At 36.0% G+C, this 21,855-nt stretch overlaps 1 protein-coding gene across 10 annotated transcripts in view; it reads right to left on the bottom strand.

Moving 5' to 3' along the window:
• Positions 1-21,855, bottom strand: part of JAK2 (Janus kinase 2) — an 86,596-nt gene that overhangs the window by 20,307 nt on the left and 44,434 nt on the right. For all 10 annotated transcript variants that reach the window (XR_011678922.1, XM_071425084.1, XM_071425081.1 and 7 more), the window contains 12 exons: positions 16,682-16,805; positions 15,789-15,906; positions 15,238-15,383; positions 13,752-14,073; positions 11,879-11,998; positions 9,384-9,541; positions 8,569-8,680; positions 6,723-6,909; positions 4,419-4,546; positions 3,783-3,917; positions 2,317-2,404; positions 204-331 (listed from right to left, as the gene is read on the bottom strand). Coding sequence is in view for 9 of the 10 variants with exons in the window: in XM_071425084.1 (XP_071281185.1) it covers positions 204-331; positions 2,317-2,404; positions 3,783-3,917; positions 4,419-4,546; positions 6,723-6,909; positions 8,569-8,680; positions 9,384-9,541; positions 11,879-11,998; positions 13,752-14,073; positions 15,238-15,383; positions 15,789-15,906; positions 16,682-16,805 (1,766 nt within the window). In the remaining variant the exon portion in view is untranslated. The remainder of the gene's footprint in view (positions 1-203; positions 332-2,316; positions 2,405-3,782; positions 3,918-4,418; positions 4,547-6,722; positions 6,910-8,568; positions 8,681-9,383; positions 9,542-11,878; positions 11,999-13,751; positions 14,074-15,237; positions 15,384-15,788; positions 15,907-16,681; positions 16,806-21,855) is intronic.

The following is a 21,855-nucleotide window of genomic DNA, read 5'->3' on the forward strand; positions in this document are numbered from 1 at the left end:
AGCATTAAAAAAGAATGGACATTCAACTACACTTTGTTCAAGATACAAAGTCTGTCTCTGGATATCTACTAAATAGCTGGTATATGGCCAATCCATTATCAAAACCCTCCAGAGTTTTAAGAATTCAGGTAATAGCTCAGCCTTTCTACATACATTAGTCAGAATCACTTGAATTCTGCAATTAACAAAACTGAACCACTTACCAGAAAATGCATGGCTAATGCCAACTGTTTGGCTACTTCCAGCTTCCACAAAATGTTGATAACATTTTTGTTCTTTTTCAAGTATGTGTCCAAGGATCCAAATTTTACATATTCTTGTACAAGGATGTCTGATTCATAATGATAAAAAGAGTAACAATTAAAACCAACAACAAATAATAAAATTTCAGGGCAGATTAATGACTTTAATAGTACACTTCTTTTGATACCTTGTTGGTGATCTAACTATAAATTTCAACTTCTGTGGTATCTGAGTACTGCCATGAATATTCTATGTTCTTTATACTTTTTCAGAGTGTGGAAGTTCACCTAATTTCTTCTTACTAGATTTAATCTTTTAGGGTTAATTATTTAGATTTAATCTTTTACAGATTAGGTTAAAATCCAGTGAGCATCTTTCCACCCTCACCTGAAAGGCACAATAATGCAACTGTTGATGAAGCATAGTAGTGTACAGCACTATCAATGTGGTGAGCTGAATAACATTCAAGTCATTCACTTCATAGTTGTTTACTATCTATATTCTTACTGGAAAATGCAATGCTTTATTGACAAAAGATGCTTTGCTTGAAAACAGACAAGTATTTGCCCTAAAATTGTGCGTATGTGTATGACATATGCCTTCATGCAGCCATCTAGCAAATTACGTCAGAAGCAAGAACCGCCATCTTCATCACTTTCAACACAACAATTTCAAATCACGTGACTGAATCCTTGCCCTCAGCCGCAAGATGCTCACATTGAAGCTACTAGTATTATCTCACTGTAACAAAAAACCCCAGATTTTTTTAACAAATTCATTTTAGAGACAGCAAATACTTTTTTTTTGCAATTATGTGAAACAATTTTTATCGAATTTGTACATCAAGTGTGTAAACCACTGAATCAATAAACGGCCTTAAAACGGTAGTAAGTCTCTTACCTTCAGAAAGAGAATCATTCCTAGAGGACAGCTATGATCTAAAGGTGAAATATGTAACCATATACCTCTTGCTTTTCAATTACTTCTCTTCAATTATAAACTTGATCTAACTGAAATTTTATATATCATCCCTGTATGTGTGTGTGTGTGTGGTAAAATGAATAAAATACAAAAAACCCATGTGGTTGTCTTGGCCAAACATAATGCTGTGCCTTTTCCAGCCTTCTATGAGGGGTAATTTCTGATAACAGAGGTAAATTCTGATTACTGAATCCACCGTCTCTTTTGGAAATTCTTTCTCCCTAATGAAGGTAACCACCTACCTAATATGCCCATACAATTATAAAATGCTTCCTTTCATACAAATTTCTAATCACAGAAAATAAAGGGTTTTGGGCAAACTGACATTTCAGCCCAAAGACTGAATGAAGAAGAAAAAATGTCAGAGTGAGATCCAGCAGTCATATCTGAAGACAAATCAGCATATGGCAACCATCCAAAATTAAGATTTCATTTCAAGATGGTATAAATGTATTTCAGGTGTTCTTAAAAAAATCTTATTAATACATAGTCACAAAGCTGTAAGCTAAACTGGAAAGACATTAAACTTTTGCAGACAACGCAAACATTTTACTGCTGCTAAAATTTTGTAGTGTGTTTGCTGAATTACCAGGACCTCATGTTTTCAGAATGGGATCTCTAAACCAAACTTCTCAAAGTTATATTTGTGCTCATAAAGTCAGCACAGGTGGTAAAAGGCAGTGATGTCTGTTTCTAATCACAGTTAATGAAGATTTTTCTGGGTAGCAGAGTACCTCCCTTTCTAGCTAACCACAGCTGATATAATGTAAGGATGCAATTTTTCTGGCCACTTCATTCCAGAGGCACAGCAAAACTCATCTCAGACAGAACAGACATGACTGAGTCATCTACAGAGGTTACTATTCACACTGACTGTACTTTAAACAATTTTCCCTTTTCTTTGTTTTTACTATTAACTAGCGCTCAGATACCAAGGCTAATACTGCAGCAGCATGAACATGTATTAGCTGTCCAGCTGGTGTTAAACTTCTGCTGTTTTGTTTGGTTTTTCTCTGGTTTTATCCAAAAACAACGTCAAACTCTAATAGAGACGTATAAAAATTGGTAAAAAATTAATTAATTTCTACTTACTCTCTTCTCCACAAACACAGACTCCATAATTTAACACCAAGTGTTTGTAAGAAAGCTGGCTCATCATACTTGCTGCTTCAAAAAAGGACTTTTTGGAAGGAGAGGGAGAGATTGAGAAAGAAAATACATCAGTAAAAACAAAGCCCCAAAGTTCTAATAAATTTACTAAAACAATTTTTTAAAAACATTTCAAATATCTCTTTGCAAAGACCCTATGTAACATATTTTATATTGTTGTTGGTTTGTGTTTGGCAACTGTTTCTTGCTTGGTTTGTTTTTGCTTCAGTGTTTTTGTCGTGGAGTTTTTTTCCTAATTTTCTTTTTTTAAATAACTGGTAGTACACATTCCAGATAGGTTAACAACCTCTTTTTCTCTGCTGGCAAGTGTATCTCAACATTTTTAAAATAATATTTTTTTTTTCAGTGTCAATTACCTAGATAAATTGAAGGCAAATTTATCATACACTATTCACTTTCTAATTTATTCTGCCATATGCACTGTTTAGTTTCCAATTGATTTCTTTGTAGCACATTATTAAGTTAAAACACAAAAATTATTATGTAATTCATCCACTACTGCAAGACCTTCTCCAACTTTTTCAGGAAAGTTTCAAATACTTTTATTGCTTGCTTTATTTTTTTATTCTGTTCAGTGGCACCTCCACCTACACTTGCTTGTGTACTGGTTATTCACCCAACAAAGTGAAGTGAAAATGAGAACATTTTCCTTCAGGTGACTATATCTTTATTTTATCCTCTGAACTTTTAGTAACTGATTCATACTTTAGAATACAAATTTATTACCTACGTTATCAAAAGCAGTATTATAAAGTTACATTACTATAATAAACATTACTACATCTTGTGAAATTCAGTTCTCACATACAGAGTCTTGGGATTGATTACACTACCAGTTTATTAGTTTGTGCACAAAAGCATTTCAGGTCTGCTAAAACCATCACTCAAAAAGTGAGAAGGCTCAGTGATTATGGGTGAATCCATGTATGGCAAGTTTTTCTCATACATAAATACTTCTGATTACTTGATTTTATTGGAAAATCTGAAGACAGTCTACCCAGAGGAAGTTTTTTTCCATAAATGGTCCCTTGTCTGTAAATAATGAATTTACTGGTTAAGACAATCCTGTGGCCATACTACCCCTCCTCTGGTACTTTAATTGTATAAATTACTTGTTCTTCAGATCTCAATGGGTCGTTCTGAATTCTCTCACAGGTGGTGGGAACAGGGGAAATAAAGTACATAGGTGTACTTCCCAAAGCCAGTCTCAAATCCATATTCCCCGTGTCACATGAGCTTGAGTTTAACATGAGCTTGGTTCAACATAGAACTCTATACCACACAAATACTAATTTATGAAGTAAATGCGTAATGCTTATGAAAAGAAGAAGAGTAATGCTCAGCATAGCATGGACAAATGTTATATAGCAGTCAACAATCACACCAACCTCAGAGTAGTTTCTGTGCACTTTATCCAGCACCTTTAAAAGAACTTCAGTTTGATGGAGCTGGCCATAGTCTCCTACTTCTTTCCTTACACCTTTGAAAATCTTAGTAAATGTGCCCTGTCCAAGACTCTCCTCCTAAAAGGAAGGAAGGATACAGACAGAAATAAAATCAAAAATATCTGCCTGTTTTAAAAGACATCTTTAGAACTCCCCCCTATATAAGCATATGCAAGTCTTTAGAGGTGTGCTGGGTGTAGAGTCCAGCCGAGAAAGAAAGGAAGCAACTATATCAGAAACATCTTAAATTTTTGCTTGTCTTTTATTGATTACTCAAGGATCTCAGAAAACAACTTGCTGCAAGAACCAGAGAGGAAGCAATTCCATTAAATATGTATTTAGACATCTCTAGAACCAAATAACTGTTATTGCAGTCAAAACAATGCTTCTTAATTATAAAAAAAATAGTTATTTGCATTACTGAAAAATAAAATAAATTATTTTCCACAACTCTAAGGAAAGATTACAGCAAAATCTCCTAGCTTGGGTGAGATTTCTTTAAACACACACCTAGGTTTTTAAAAATTGGTGCATATTAAACCCAAAATCTGCAGTAGAAAAAGCAACAAACTGACTTACGAATATCAAGTCCTCATTACGGATTTTGTGAAAAACCATCTGATTGACATTATTGTGTCTCTGTAGCATAGGTGATGAAGGTACATCAGAAACGCTATTGCTTCTGAAGACTAGGAGATTTGATTTATCTGGGAGAAGAAAGAGGGAAAGGAAAACCAAAGTAAATTTGTAAAATATAAAACTAAACCAATACTGTTTCAGAAGGGTTGCTAATGAGGGCTCCTGATTCAACACAAACAAGGTATCACATTGAGATCAGTGTATTTTAAAAGCCACACAGCATTAAACTGAAATCAGACTCTGATATTTTCTAATCAGCAAAATCATCTAGGTTCCCTCATGAGTTTTATGTTTCTTTTGATAAACATTATGAAAATATTCCTAGCTCCTTTCACATTTTAACTGCTGCACTATTTGTAATAACAACTGGGGATGGAAAAGGGGATGTCAATTACCTTCTGTTATAATACAAAGTCAAGCTAGTCTTATACTAAAACTAAATCTGAAAAGTATGTCTTTGTGGGTATCTGCTCATATCCACAATTATATTTATTCAATAACTTATCATTCTGATGCATATAAATTTTTTATTTTAATGGAATAATGTTAAAAATTTATTCTCTATAATGTGCATGCATATTTACTTGTTAACATCATTTCTAAGGTTTTGAATCCATTGACTATTTTCAATCAAATCTGAGAGAAGTAAAAGTTGTATCATATAGTCTGTTCTGGCAAGTTTGTCTTTAAATAAGAACTTTGATAAAGACAAGGACAATATTAAACTGTATGTAGCACTACTTAGGAGGGCAGATATTTAAAGATTTCATAAAGCAGAAAGATATGAATATCAAAGGCAGGGAAAAAAATTAAATGCAAATGCAAGAAAAATCCCCTCCTCAGGCAGAAGCCCTATTCCATGTGTATTTTTTTAGTGTTAAAAAGGAGCTGAAACCACACTGCAGACTTGACCTAGCTCAGCTAAGATCAACAATGACAGAAATTCACTGACATTGTTGGTTCCATTGCCTATGGAAGTATTCTCAGTGATAAATTATTCATTTAGTAGTATTCTCTTTCCTTCTCAAGACATGAAAACACTTGACATAAGAAGAAATGCTGCTGCACACAATCCACTGCAATTAAGAAACCAGTTTTTCTTCTAATCACGAAGCAAAATGATTGCTTCTTGAAGATTATCTTACAGAAAAATCATGTTACCATGATTGCTTCTTGAAGATTATCTTACACAAAAATTTTGCAGACACCATGACTGGAAACTATGACTAAGAAGATGAATAAATAGATAAGTGAAATTAAAAAAACCCCACGCAAATGTATCACAGAATCACAAAACATTTTGAGTTGGAGGGGACCACAAGGATTATCAAGTCCAGCTCCTGGCCTTGCACAGGACCATCCCCAAAAGTCACACCACATGCCTGAGAGCATTGTCCAAACACTTCTTGAACTCTGTCAGTTTTGGTGCTGTGACCACTGCCCTGGGGAGCCTCTTCCAGTGCCCAGCCACTCTCTGGGTGAAAAAGCTTTTTCTAATACCCAACCTAAACCTCCCCTGACACAGATTCAGGCCATTCCCTCGGGTCCTGTCACTGTCACCACAGAGAAGAGATCAGTGCCTGCCTGTCCTCTTCCCCTCATGAGGAAGTTTTAACTGCAGTGAGGTGTCTCCTCATTCCCCTCTTCTCCAGGCTGAACAGAAAAAATGACTTCAGCCACTCCTCATACAGCTTCCCCTCCAAATCCTTCACCATCCTCATGGCCCTCCTTTGGCCACTCTCCAGTAGCTTTATATCTCTTTTATTGTGGCACCCAGAGCTGCCCCCAGCACTGGAGGTGAGGCTGCCCCAGTGCAGAGCACAGCAGGACAATCCCCTCCCTTGCCCAGCTGGCCATGCTGGGCCTGATGCCCCCCAGGACATGCTTGGCTCTCCTGGCTGCCAAGGCACTGCTGACCCATGTTCAGCTTGCCACAGACCAGAAGCTCCAGGTCCCTTTCCATGGCACTGCTCTCCAGCAACTCATTCCCCAATCTGTACAGCCAGGGTTGCCCCATCCGAGCTTCAGAATCTGGCATTTTCCTTCATATGAAACTTCGTATGATAGGTCATTGCCCCATTCTCTGAGGTCTCTTTAAAAGGCTTCCCTGCCTTCAAGGGTACCAATAGTTCCTCCCAGTTTTGTATCATGCATATACCTGAGAGTCATTTAGTATTAACTTATTTTTAAGTCTTTAATCTAGAAAATAGAAAACTTTCTGCTTAGAAATAATCTCTCTCTTACCTTTTGGTTTTGGAGGACAGCATTTGATGAACTGGAAAATTATGCTGTCTGAACGGACAGTTTCTGTCTGGTAACATGTCAAGAGATCCTTAAGATTGCTAAAACTTCTCTTGGTTCCACTAAGATTATATTCTCCGTTCTCATTCTTCGTAATCAAGCAGTGCTTATAATCTGTAGTACTGTCACGCTACAGAAAATATTTCCATTAAAAATGAAATTGATTAATATTTAATATTCGAAAGCTTATCTAAATGTATAGCACTCTACTAATTAGAGAAAGGATGCTTCAGTAAAATATGATCATAATTTGTTATTTTGTTCTCACTATGTAATATTGATTCTGAGAAAATATGACTCTACTCCTATCACTGGAACTAGCATGTTGATACTAGAGAAAAACAAATGTTAATGAAATCTGAAAAGATGGAGCTGAGAAAACAGATAATGGATCCCAGGAAAAATCCTTTAGAGCTATTACGGAAAGCTCATTCACCCTGACACGGGGTTGCATCAAAACAAAATTTTGCTGGAAGCAATAGCCCTAATGCTTATGCTCCATGTTTGTTTGGCAGGCATTTGGAGATCTCAGCTGTAATTTTGCTTGCATGTCATCTCCAGCACAGTTCTAGGAAATTACTTCCTAATATGTATTTTTAATATGCACTGAATTTTTTCACAAAGACTCTTGAAAAGATACCATTAAACATTTTTAAGCAAGATGAACTATTAATAGTGCTTTTATGATCCTGTATCTCAATCCTGCAACAAATGTTTCAACAAATTTTGAATATAAAACGTCTTCCAATGACTTGCACAAGCCTCAGGGAAAAAAAAAAAAGTTGCAGTAAAGTCACTTAAAGGCAATGGTAGTCTTCTCTCACAAGCTTGACTCTCAACTTTGCCTTTCTAAGCTTGTTCAGGAACTGATTTCTTTGTCTATGAAATTCCCTACCAAACATACCTCATTGACTGGACATAACATTTCTCCATTCACACATCAGCATTACTTGGTCATTTTCAGAGATGTACCTGTCTCTGACAGTATTAGCAAACTTGCTAGCTCGCTGTATACCAGCAGAAAAATTCTAGTACTACCTTTCCTAGCAAAAAACACAAAGGGAGCTCTGCTAATGTAATTAAAGATAATCCATTCTTGAAAAAAGATCATCAAATTATTTAACAGCAATAATAAAGCATTATATCATCACGAGCTGCAATGCCAGAGAGAACAGGTACATCTGCTTCTCTAAGTAACATATGCATTTCCAGGGTGGCTTTCTCTCTAGCTAACAACAGAAATACCCAGGAGATTTGTGTTGATGTAACAGCTGCCAAATAATATGGCTGGCCCAGTACTGGGGATGAGGACAATACCCAAACCCAGAAGAACCTCTGAAGGAGGCACTCTCAGATTGTCAAAGTCTGTATACCCAATCTAATGAAGCCCCACTTGTGACGGGGGGGGAGGTATGTGGAAAACCCAGGGAAAAACTCAAGTAAAAATCCCCAAACATTAAAAAAACAGAAAGCCCATCAGATTGCTCCAGCTCCATCTCTCAAATATTTACCCCAACATCACAGTCCCAAGATCCATGTCATTATCTCCAGAACTCTTAAGCTCTCTTCCCTTGGTCTCCAAGGCATGTGGCATGTGCATTAGCAATTCTGTATCAACTCTGACGTTTCTCACAATACCCTGAAAATTGCCTTGTCTGACAAAAGTAGCTATAGAATATACATACCAGACAAACATTCTGGAGGAAAATTCAGAATAATTTACTGAACATCTCAGGCTCATTATTATATCACAACAAAAATTTAATAGGCACTAAGACAGAATACAAACCTCTATAGCAAAGGTAAGGAAATATTTTTTAAAATCTTTAGGACTGCAGCGAAGGACATAGAAACCAGTCTGATTACCCGCTTTCTTCAGTTTACTGATAGCAAAGTCCATGCTGCAGTAAAAAGAAAATGTTTAATATTGCATAATTGCAAAATGCAGAGAGAAGAGATGTTGAATAATGAGCAATATTAATATCTAATAGAACAATAATTAAAACTTTCAATTTTGTACAGCTTTCTTTAAGATAATCTCTCTGCCCTTTATTTTCCAATATATAGGGTGATTGCTTATGGAGAGAGCAGCATATTAAAATTTTTTCATACTAAACCATCACACTTATTTATCCAATAAGAAATGTTAAAGGCTAAAAAAGCATATTCGCCATAGCTTATTATATGATTTTCAACATGCATTATGAAAGAAGATATAATAAAATTACCTAACAAATAAGCTTAAATTAGCAAAACATTTGTGTGGCTGAAAAAGGTGGGTTTAACCAGGAAAATGGCTAACAAGAAAAAAGAGCTCAAATAAAAGACATTCATTATTATTATAAGAACTAATTTCCTCTTAAACAAGCCTTGCTAACTCACTATTTCTATCCCTATCAAGGAATTATCTTTCCACTTAATTTTTAAAACATGTCACAAAGGCTCTGTATTTTACAAGTGAAAAATAAGATGAAAAACATAAAGCATTTTAGTTACATAAATGCAATTAAAAACACTTTAAGATGCCTACCACAGTTCACAGACAACTAAAGCTCATCTTCTAAAAAAATATTGAATTGTCATATTACTAAAAAAAATACTTACAAAATTGGCCCATGACAGTTGCTTTGGATATTTTCAAGGACTGATGGTGGTGCTACTTCTTTACAGAGATAATGATGGGCATCCGCTGTTAATCTGTAATATCCATCAATTAATGATACAAAGGAGAGAGCTTCTCTTAATGACTGAAATTCAGCCTCCTGTTCAATTGCCAGAGAACAATGTGGGGCAGGGAAGGAGAGAGAATTTCAATTTTTAATAGGCAACAAAAAATTCCTGAATATGCTAATGCTATAAAAGATATGCATATATGTGCACATTAAAGTCATTAATAAAAGCAGTTTTTAACTGATGTTTGTACCTTCGACCTTCTTGTTATGATTCAAAACTTGATAGCAACCTTCAATATCAAATCCAAACCAAAGAAAACAGAGAAGCTGTGGATGCCTTACAACTGGAACAGGCTTTTGAGCAATCTGCTCTAATGAACTGTGTCCCAGCCCATGGCAGGGTTGTCGGAACCAGTTGATCTTTAAAGTCCCTCCCAACTCCGACCATTCCACGATTCTATGAAATCTGCCTTAAAAACAAAACCCCTTAATCTAAATAGATGAAACAGCAGAGGAATGCCAATATGAAAGCATTTGAAAGGGAAAAACAAGTAGATACAAGTCAGCATGCAGATACCTACTGCACTGCCAATACAGTCTGGTTCATTTCCCTAAAGGAAAGCCTTCACTTATCAAAGATTTATATGTCTGCCTTCAAGCAGAAAAGAAAAATCTCCAGGAAAGTACCTGCCTGAAAACTTAATTACTAGTTAGCAAAAACTGGCATCCTCAGGTAGATCACAGACAGAAGATGACCTTTTACTACTATGAAGACTGGTACACTGGAGAGGAGCAGCGAGAAAAATCGTATGGTCAAAGGAAAATGGGTGTGAAAAAAGGTCTTATGCACAGTATGATTAACAGATAACAGCAGGGAAAAAAATTACATTAATCTGCAACAACATATTAATTGCTGCAAATAAAACAAAAACAGAGAAGCATTTTCTGAGTCACCCTAGGTTTCATTCAGTAGTGTAACCCAAGAGAACAGGCTTTAGTATGTGTTTGCCTGTGACACCAGAGACATACTTAGCTGAACACAATTATTGGGCAAGTTCTTTGCTAGAGACCAATAAAAAGAGGTGTTTTTGAGTAAGTGTCAAGAATTTAGTGTCTTTAAACTCCTTTTTAAGAGGACCAGGACCTGGAAACAACTGCAGCCCATGGTGCAGACCATGGTGAGGCAGCTATGCCTCTGCAGCCCATGGAAGTTCATAGTGCAGCAGAGATCCCCCTGCAGCCCATGAAGAACCTCAAGTCACAGAAGAAGGATGTGCCTCAAGGAGGTTGTGAGCCCATGGGAAGCCTACAGGGAAACATAGGTGTTGGCAGGATTTGTAGCCCCATGAGCCACTATGGAGCTGTGGAGAAGCCTGTTCCTGGAGAACTGCACTTTGTGGCAGTGACCAGCCCTGGAGCAGTTCATGAAGAACTGCACCCTGTGGAAACAATTTGCATTGGAGAAGTTAATGAAGGACTCTCCACCATTGGAGGGATCCCTTGCTGGAGCAGGGGATGAGTTGAGGAAGACTGAGAGGCAAGGACAACATGCAATTAACTGACCATACCTCCCTTTCTCAATGCTCTACACTGCTGACGGGAAGGAAGTAGAGAATAAGGAATAAAGTTGGCCCATAAAGAAGGGAGGGGTGGTGGGAAAATATTTTTAGGATTTTTTATTCTCATTACCCTACTCTGAAACAAATTCAATTAATTTCCCTGAGTCAATTCTGTTTTGTCCATGATGGTTAATACGTCAACGATATCTATCCTTATCTTGACCCACAAGCCTTTCATTGCATTTTCTCTCCTCTGTTCAAGCTGAAGAGGGGAGTGATTAGAGCAGATTTGGTGGGCATCTGGTGCCCAGCCAGGATTAGCCCACCCCACAATTCTGTGATAGTTATGCCTGCTAGAAAGCCTAACTCAAATGCAAGGTTGTAGTTCAAGTAAAAAACTTTTTACATTTGGGTATAAAACACTTTCTTAAGATCTTCTTCACAGTAAAAGCAGTAACATTAATTTTGTCCTGATACTTATTTTGTATCCTCATTCCTCAGAACATTTTGAAGCTTTTTTGAATGTGTTGGTCTCTAGCAGACAGCTTATCAGGACACCATGGAAACAGCACACTTGAGAACTGAAACCATGGACTCAGATTTAAGACTAATAAACAAAAGAACCAGTCTGTGTACCAGAAATTTTCCTCAGATATAAACATCTATTTCTATTTCATTTCAAGCACATAGCTTTGAATGCAGAAAACCATTAGTGTTCTGATAACACCCCTTACACTGCTGATAATGTTTAGTTTTATCTCATGCTTATTAATGTAATCATGGATTATACAATACTATGCATACAACAATCACACAGCTTGCTCAAAGCATTATCTATCAGAAAGAACAGCAACCAAAGTAAACAGACCAGATTCTTGCTGTCTTGTTTGTGAATGGTGACAATTCTTCTCTCACTGGAGCCTTCTTGGCTTGCTTGTTTAATGCTGACATCAATGATATCAGGAAAATCACAGTATGTTTGTAAATCCTGCAACAAATATCATATAATTTCAGTAATAACATAAATGGCAATTAAAAATCCTCACCTATTTGTAGCATTCTACAATTCTGAACTTGTAAGCTAACAACAAAGAGGATTATAAAACCTTAAACATGCCAATTACAAGCAAATAAAGGATTTTTTCCTTTATGGAATCATGACTAGGAACATAACTTGAAGAACAGACAGAGATCCAGGAACCATGAAAAGAAATATCCACATATGAGCTTGGGTTTTTATCATTGTAGATATTTCTTCACTCTGTAGGATTTTATGAACAGTGGAACATTTAGATTACTTTTTTGAGAAGGTTTTTTTTTGTGAGCTTATTATTGGCATCCTGATTAAAGAGGTTTAGAAAGCCTGTTAACAATACAAAATGTCATAACCTCATTCAAAGTGATACAAGCTGCAAATCTGTAGCTGGATGAAGAAAAATGTACAGTAGTCCTCTCAAGTCCTATCTACTTGTTCTTCTGGTTGGTGAAAATGTAAACTTGCAAAACAAATTTCTTCACAATCTACTCCACATATGTCATTACATACAAATAAATAAAAATTATTTTTCAGTTCAGTATCTAAATAACAATTCATCGGTAAAGCTTACTGAAACAAGTTACAATCATGTTTACAAGCATCCATATTAATTAATCCGGTTTTCAAAACCAACTTTATACATAGTTTCTTTACCAGTGAAAATATATGCAGTGTCTGTCAATAATAGGATGATAATATTTTTAATTATGAAAAAATAATTTGGCAATCTTTATAAAAAACATTATTCATTCAAATGCTATGCTTACTAAAGGCTTGGTTGCCAAGCCCAAACAGCATAGTACGCATACACTTCGTACACCTAAAACTGGAAATTGCAGAATCTGACGTTTATTACAGCTCCTGTCAGAGCAATTTGCATTTACAGGAAAATTAGGGAAGGCAGAGGGCTGATACATAGCAACTATTAATGAAGTAATTGTCAATCTACAAATATTCCAAGAACACCACACTTCAAAAAATATGGGCATGTAATCAGATTTACTTTTTGCTAAGTATTGAAAAACCCCACTAGCATATAGAATTTTTTACAAATTATTACAGCACACTATAGAAATGCAACTTTTTGTACTTTGGTCTTGTCTGCTACATATTACAAATCAAAATTACCAAACCAATGAAATTATTTTGAAAAAAACACACATACTCCAGTTTGCCTTTACTTTTACCTTTGCATAACTCCCACACTCTCAATGTACACTGTTTTGAGTTTCTATCAGGTTTTGGTAAACTCAACATAATGAACAGTCATGATGGGAAATCTCACACACACACACACAAAATAATACCGATAAATAAAAATGCAGCCGTATGTGATTACTAGCACTTATAGGAACCACTAAACACCTAATTCCTGAAGAAAGACTATAGGGACTCCACAATCACACAGATGTCATTTTAAATTTGCTAACTGAGACACTGGTAGGTTTCTAACTGCAGCAGGAAAGAGGTATAGGAGAATTTGCCTCTTGTTTGGAGTCCTTAGATCACTGCTTTCAAAGAAGATTTGGGGAATTTCTGCATTTTATCTACACCTGGGGGCATGGTCATTACATTTTCACATTTTTTATATGCCATTGTGAAGTAAAATTTGCCTACCAACTTTGCTTGAGGTAAATCAGAACTTCTAAAACAAGCTTACTACTCTGTTCCATAACAAGTTATTAAAATAATTTTTTAAAATTACCTGCTCTCCAAGTGTCTCACAGTCTTTAAGTTTTCCCCTTGAACATTGAATTCCACCATTTCCAGTTATTACAACGGTTGCAAAACTTTCCTCTCCAGAAGGACTTCCACCAGGTTCTTTTACTTCAAAAACCTCTGAATAGAAGGCAGGCTGAAGGGTTTCCAGATTTATGAGATACTTAAGTTTCAAGTTTCTGGCAGTAGCTTTGCATTGGCCAAACTGTTGAATAAATTTGCGGAACCTGTACCTTATTCTTTTTCGCGTCAAAATGTGGTAGTCTTGGATTTTTGCTCGCACACACTTAGGTAAAAACATTTTGTAGCTGTGAATACATAACCAGACAAAAAAAGCTACTAATTTTATCCATTAAATCCAGCAAAGATAATTAGTTCTGTGTTAAACAAGTCAACATTGAAAAGACCTTTTCTAAATGTACTGTTATTTTTACAACTGTAGGATAACAAAAGTCCTTTCTTAGATCTGTGGTATGTTCTTTCAAACTGAGCCCTCTGTCTTCTTCCATTTTCCATTTTTTCCTTCATTTAATTGCAACATAAACTACATAACACATTTTCCATAATTCAAAGATATCTGTTCCTTCATTAGAGAAGTTCTAAGGTAAGGCAGCAGAAGTTACAAAATTGCTCTGTTTGGTGTAGAAATTGTAAAGAGGATACTCCATGGCAACTACATGGATAAAGGACAGATTTCCTGGCTGAAAATACAGGTGGTAGAATAAAAAACTGTGGTTGGTTGTCAGTGAAGTTCCTATGTTAGGGACAGAATTAACTCAGCTGGAGTAGAAACTGATAGGATTGATACACCCAAGTGAGTTGATAAACTCAAGAAAGTTTAGCAGAGATCTGCCCAAGATGGTTAAGAGCCTGGAGCACATGACATGAGAGAAGAGGCATATGGGAGCTTGATTTGTTCAGCCTGGAGAAAAGTAGGTCCAAGTATGGTGTTCTACTAATTGTCATCTATCAATACAAAAGGACAAGAGAGGATTATCAGTATCACAGAGGAGACTGATTAGGTACAGAGAAAATCTTTCACAATGACCATGGTCATGCAGAGGACAAAGGAGTCACAGGGGAATCTCCATATCTGGACATTTTCAGAACTTGACTGGATGAGGCCCTGAGTCCCTTCACCTAACTTTGAATTCGACCGTGACAGGAACAGGGGCTTGGATCTGATGACATCCAGAAGATGTCTCACCTAAAATTATTGCTTACATATTTTCTTGCACAATAAGCTGCTGCCTTACCTTTCATCAAGAGAGTCAAATCCATGTCTCCAAATCATGAATGGTCATCACGACACAATTTTTTTATTCATTTCTAGTTTACATAATAGGTAAAATTATGTAACTATTTTACATCAACACATCAACTGCCAACAGGTGAACACCTTCTCCTACACACTAACGCGCAAAAATACAAGCATGAGATAGATGTGAAACAGTTACAAATTATGGAATCACCTGACTGAATTGTAAATAGCCATTGGGGTTTGGTCCTTTTCTTTGGCCACTCTCATCATATCTAGAACAGCCATTCCAAGGCATTCTTCTTGTGTTTCGTGAGTAACAGGCATCTGTACCCATCCATCCAAAAAATCAGCTCGCCACTGAGAAAGAACACAAGAAAGCAAATGAAATCTGGTGCACTGCTGCTTAACAAGAATGGAGGTTTGGGGTGCAGTTGTTGGGGGGAGTTGTGGTTGTGTTGTTTGATTTTTTATATTTGGCTTGTTTAGAGGGTTTTATTGGCTTGGTTCTTTAAAGACTGAATGACCTACTTCATCCACAAAAAGATGTACTTATTCATAAGGAATACCAGCTGCTATCATGCTTAGAAGCACTGTTTTGAACTTCATCTCTCCAAATACACAATAGGGCATGGAATTTAATTTCCAGCTTGAGAGGGCTTCAGGCTTTCAAGAGCCTACAGAGTTACTAGGAGAAGATGGAAAGGGAATAGATGCTAATAACACTCACCAATCTGCAGTTAAAAACAGGAGAGCAAAGCATACCTGTGCGAATAGGTAAGACATAACAAGATCGTCAAGGACGGGGCTTTCTGCACCTCGGAGAACGCCATACCGGTATGCTCTGTTGCTGCCACTGCAATACCAGTGGGGAAAATAAAACCTGGTGGGAAATAAATTCAAGCAAATGTTAATAAACAGATATTTTGGTTACCAGCATCAGACTTTACTGCTCTCAAATACATGTAACTAGTGTTGCTGATCTGAAGGAGCACTATGAAACCCCAGTTACTCAATGAAGACTTCAGATCCAGTTCTTGATATTTTAAAGTACCATAGTATTCTAGCAAGGTGATAAACTGTACTGAGAGGAATGAAAACCTTTGCTAAGTTATTCTCACTAATAAGAATACAGAGAATTTTATTAGTGCCTTCCAGCTTCTTTTGAAACAGTTCCCAAAAAAACATTTGGGCCAAATTATATGATGTAAATAAATTAAGCAGTTTACAAAATGAAAACTGTGACTACAGTTTTAGTTGTCCACATTCAATTATAAGGTTAGGGAAAAATGGTTGCATTGCAGAAACATGTCTGACTATGCAGGACAATTACTCTGCATTTCAGAAACTACTACTTATTTCAAACCTGCAAGCACAGAGGAGATAAGATGTATCATTATTAAGAAAGCTTTTTACTTCTAGTGTAATTTTATTGTTTGTTTCTTCAATATGGCACTGGTAAACACATTGGATAGAGAAAATTAATAAAGAACAAAATTCATATCACTTCAATATTTTTGATTCTTTTAGCTCCCTGTTTTCCAGAAAAAGCCAGCAATCTGTCCATAACTTCTAAGAGACTAAATATCATACTGGTTGTGTTCTCTCACACAGTCTTGTGTTATCATGAAAAGTGTACAACATTTTATTTAGATTACCTTATCCGGTAAATTAGGTTGAGCCTGGTTGTTTCATCCACATGGAAGATGTGATTTGGGGGATACCACATTCTGTCTGTTTCACTCATGAGTGCAAACATGTTATGATACACTGGCATGATACCTACATGAGGGGCAGAGAAACAAACATCAGCAGGAAACAGTTTTCACAAAATATTTTTAAAATATTGTGGGTTAAAAGCGGCAGATCGCCACAGTCCTCTACTACTATGGGCAACAGGTATCAGTACTGCCAACAACACTGCAATCACAATCCCATAACCTGCAGGCTGCTTTGCTGGTTAAATTTTTCATTCTTCTTTTATGCTCTCTGATTATGTTCACCTGTTGTCCTATACCCACTGTTAGATAACAAGATTTTCCCATTTTCTCTGTATGGCATTTAATAAAATGTCTTCTTAGCCTCCCAGTTTAGAAACAGCTTACAACAGTAGACTTCTTTTCCTGCCTTTCCAAAATCAGATCATTTGATTTGAGCATTGATTTTACAACTAAGCATTGATTTTAAGATTTTAGACTGATTAAAAATTAGAAGTAAAGCAATACAAAGAAAATTGTAGTGACTAGGACAACCACTAGCCATTTTCATTTTAGTAACTCAGTTTGCAACAAACCCAAACATATACTGTTAAAATAAAACAGAACTGGAAAATATTTTTTTCCCTCAACAACTTTGATTTATGCTAACGGTAACTGACAAGCAATCCTACTTAATTAGAAACTAAAAAAATCAGTTGAGCATCAACTCTTCAGCAGCACCAGAATTTTAATTTGACTTTAATGCTCCCAGCTGAAACATAGCCTATGACTCAGCATTGTACTGTGCTGCAATGTTATGCATCCCTGTGATGCCAGTGTTAGATCTGGAAAACAGGTTAACTGCCTGAAAACTGATAGCACAAAAGGATGAACTGCAGGTATTGACATGCATATTCTGAAGACAGAAAGAGACACAGGTCGAAAGGCCAGAAAGTAGGATGAAAAATTACAATGTCAAAGTTACAGTAGGTCATAGCTAAAGAAAACTTATATATACTTTGGGGTAAGAAGGCAAAAAAAAAAAGGAAAAACAAACAGGTAATGACAATAAAAGTAACTTAAAATGACGTTATGAGACAAAAGAATTCTGGGAAAAGTCAAAATACCAACACCCCAGCTCAAAGACTTAGAATGAAGGAATTGAAATCCTCACAACAAACCAGGAGCAGAAAAAAACTCCTTTATTTCTTCTTCTGTTCTGAACCACATGTAGGTAACTACTGAAAGGGGAAGACCTCACATTTCTTACACCACATCTAAACAGCATGTAAAACAATCAGAAGAAACAACCAACCAATTCCACATATAAAACCACATAGCCTTTTGGAATAAAACATATTTCAGTCTTAAACAGCAACTAGCTTAATAAATTTGATACAAAAAAGGGTTTGCTTCTATAGGGGTCTAGTAAGAGGGCTAAGAACTAGAATTCTGTTGCATATTTGTGAAGATTAAACTGCTGAAATCTGTAGGTCAGTCATCTGACACCTTCTTAAACCAAAGCTCTACAAAACATACCAGAACTGCAGGTCTTAACATATGATTTTCTAAGAAAAGGAGTCACAGACTTACAGGAAACTAGAGAAAGGGAAAGCATTATATAAGGCAATGAAAGGGAAACCAAACCGAAACCAATCCCCCACAGGAATAAAACTGAAGGGATAAGTAACTGAAAGATTGGTTGTAATTCTAAATGTTGCAAATTTAAGGTGCAGCATTACATATTTGATCCATCCAAGTTTTGAGGATTTTTTTATGGAGTTAAAAAGAAACCTACCCCATACAACTAAACATGGTTCTCATTTGATGTGTAAAGTGGGATGAACTATACTATACTACATGTCAGCTGTCCACAAAGCAGTAACTTAGCAGTTACCAGCTTAGCAGCTTGACGGCTGTGTGGTGTATGTATCCCCAACAATTTCAGATCAATTACAGTGTAATGTACGTGAGAGTCACTAGCCTGTTTCGTGACTATTGCTAGATGCTAAACACCATTCAGGGCAATGCTGAATATTTTCTATAGAGCTAGTGAGACCTAGTTAGCCTCCCTAACACATTTACCCAAACTACTAACCATTCCATGTATGCTTACTGACCAACATTTCAAAACCATATTCTTAAATTCAAATGCTAAGCTGCTGTATTTGACCAAACACATTACAGACACCACAATCACCATGCCACCTCACATCTCAAAAAGCCCCACAGGGATTCCAAGATCCTACCATTGCCATTCTGAAACTTTAACCAAGACATGACCGTGGAACTCCCCCTACAAATCAGAAATACTTGTATTTTGCCCTCCCCCTGTCTTCCTTTGTATGAAAAGTAAACTCCGCACTCTTCCATCCCTCATATTTTGGCATTTATAGTTCAGAATGGTAACTTGCACCATTCACTGGCGGTATTTAAGAACACAGAGATCATGCATATTTTTCAAGAAAAGGAGTTTCACTTTTTTATCTCTTCCCCTTTAGAACTATTAATTTGCTTTGTTCAACAATTGCTCAACAATTATAAAACAGAGCAAATGCCTTTATTAAATAGAGTCTTGAAAATTGTCCACAAAAATCTGACAAAAGCAGAGAGACCAGAAACTTCTTTTCATGTAATTCTTACCACCACTATTAACTGCAGGGTCTTTTAAAGTGAAGAAAACTGCAATATTTAAATGTTTTCTCTAGAAACAATGAAAGTCTAAAAACTGGAGTGGGGAATAAAAGTCTTCTGCTGAAGCCTAGATATGTCAACAATAGCGATAACTTAGGAGAAATATAAATGTATGTGAAGGTAAATAAAATCATAAGAGCCATTCACAACAGGTACTGAAAAGCCTCCCCTGGAGTTTTGTGCCGCATTAACCATGCTATCAGCTCAATCTGTGAGGAATTAAGAGAGAAGATAGTGACTCAGACATAATTAATCAGAATTTTCACTGCTTTGATTCTCCTGCAAGGGATATCAAGTAAATTTTCTGGAAGATTGCAATGACAAGATCTCTTTAAATTTATTTATTTATTGCATAAGGCTAAAGAAATGAGTATATGTATAATATGTGTATATATATATATATATATATATATAGTATATTCATACTATATAGTACATAGTATATATACTTGAGTATAGTCAAGTAACATCACAAAAGACTACAACACAGCATAAGTTTATACTTCAAACTTCTGTTTCAAACCTAAAAAAAAGTAGAGTCTTCTTTTCCTCATTATGATTTTAGAGCTTCACATCCAGACAAGTCTCACTACTTCATTTATCCTGAAGCAGCTAAGAAAATACAGTTTTTCTGTATCTCCTCCTTTATTGGCATTAGGAACCCTTTCTCCCACACAGTATATTTTCATAAGGTAGTGTCCCTCTTCTAAGAAAAAATAAGAAACAGGAAGTGTAAATCACAACAAGCCATGACACCACTATGAAATGTTAAAGTCATGCAGAGTCTGCAATAGAAATACTGTTGTATGAAACTCTCAACTCAAGCGTGTAAGTCATTAGATATAAAAAGATGAAAGCAATTAGTTGAATTATTAACAAAAATCTCAAATTTTCTATATAAAAGTCTAATACATACATTAGTTCTCATACAGCTGGAAGTAAACTGTTTAAAATTTATAGAGCCCTGCATATACCAGATGAAAATTTGCTTGCCTTTTCTGACATAAAAATAGTATCTTGCATTATCATTCATACAAACTGGAGGCTTACCAAACCCTACACATCACATTCAATGTCACTATCCTGTCAACAAAATGGTTTCTGAATAGTCAATCAAAGCTTCTATTTCTTTTCCTGGAAAAATAGAATTGCCCAGAGTTCTGATTAATTCATTCCCCAGCTAGTGGGGAGAGCAGGGGGGCTGCATGTTCCAGGTGGATTTTCAGGAAAGCCTATCACCTAAAGGAAGACAAACAAAGAAAAACCAAACAACAACACGACCTCACAATAACAAGCAAACACACACACACACTCACACACACATGAAAAAAAACCCCCGAAACCAAACAAAACCACCGAACAAAAAAACTAACCCTTAGTGAACAGTTACACTTAATGACAACTCTGAGCTACGTGAACACTGAGTCATGTCAATTCTGGAAATTCAGCATGCATAGAATTCCCTTGTTAACAGCACAGAATCTCTTCTCGAGCATAGAAGCAAAGACTACAAATCATAACATTATGCAATGCACTCTCTGCCTTGAAAACATTCCATTGATTGACTGCAAACACTGCCACCATTTGTCACATAAAATGCTTTGAAACAGTGTTTTTACCTACTTATCATTAAAAACTCTCTGCCATTTTATGGTTTTCCAAGAGAGACCAGAATTTTTCAAGGGTTGTACCATGGAAATTCTGACAAATTGCAAATTTGCAATTCAGATGGGTGAGAATTAAAATGAAGATACAGCTAACACAAAGATTCTGCAACCTCTAGAACGATTTCTCTAATATATTTCATTTCCATCATAAGTTAGTTCCTCTAATACCACTCTCCCCCTCAGACTAAGAACAATACCTTTTCTTCTATTTGGTGTGACATTTCTAATCTTTTACTTGGCAATTAGCTAGCTAACATGCAAGAACTGAACCATGACTAACTCATCAATTTAAATTTAATGTCAAGACACCTTATTTATTTTTGCATTTCTGCTTGGAAAATGTGATAGTCACTTTTATGTACAGTTTTCCTTATAAAAATACAAACCCACAAAAATGTTTATATTTATTATATTTTCCCAAACCAGAAAACTGTTTTTAAATAAAGTTTTTTAAAAAAATGGCCAAGCTTTTGCATGCATGTATCAAACTGGCAGAAAAATATTTAGACAGACTAATATTTTTATAGCCAATACATACCAGATATAACAGATCTAATGTCAAATTAGCAGTGATTGGAAAATTTTCAATTGTTTGAACTCTTTAAAAGATACATAACAAAACTCTCTGACTGCTGATGTTTGCCTAGATGCAGTCCTGCTTTGCCTCCAACAGCAGTCATACTTGGATATAATCTGCTCTGCTGTCAAAAGAGCTATCAGTTGTTCAGATCACAAAATTCATTAACAATTACCAAATTTGTCATATTTCAGTCT

The sequence above is a fragment of the Agelaius tricolor genome, unplaced genomic scaffold (genome assembly GCF_023055355.1).
Source record: "Agelaius tricolor isolate 1412-34295 unplaced genomic scaffold, bAgeTri1.0.p SCAF_4, whole genome shotgun sequence".
Classification (NCBI taxonomy): domain Eukaryota; kingdom Metazoa; phylum Chordata; class Aves; order Passeriformes; family Icteridae; genus Agelaius; species Agelaius tricolor.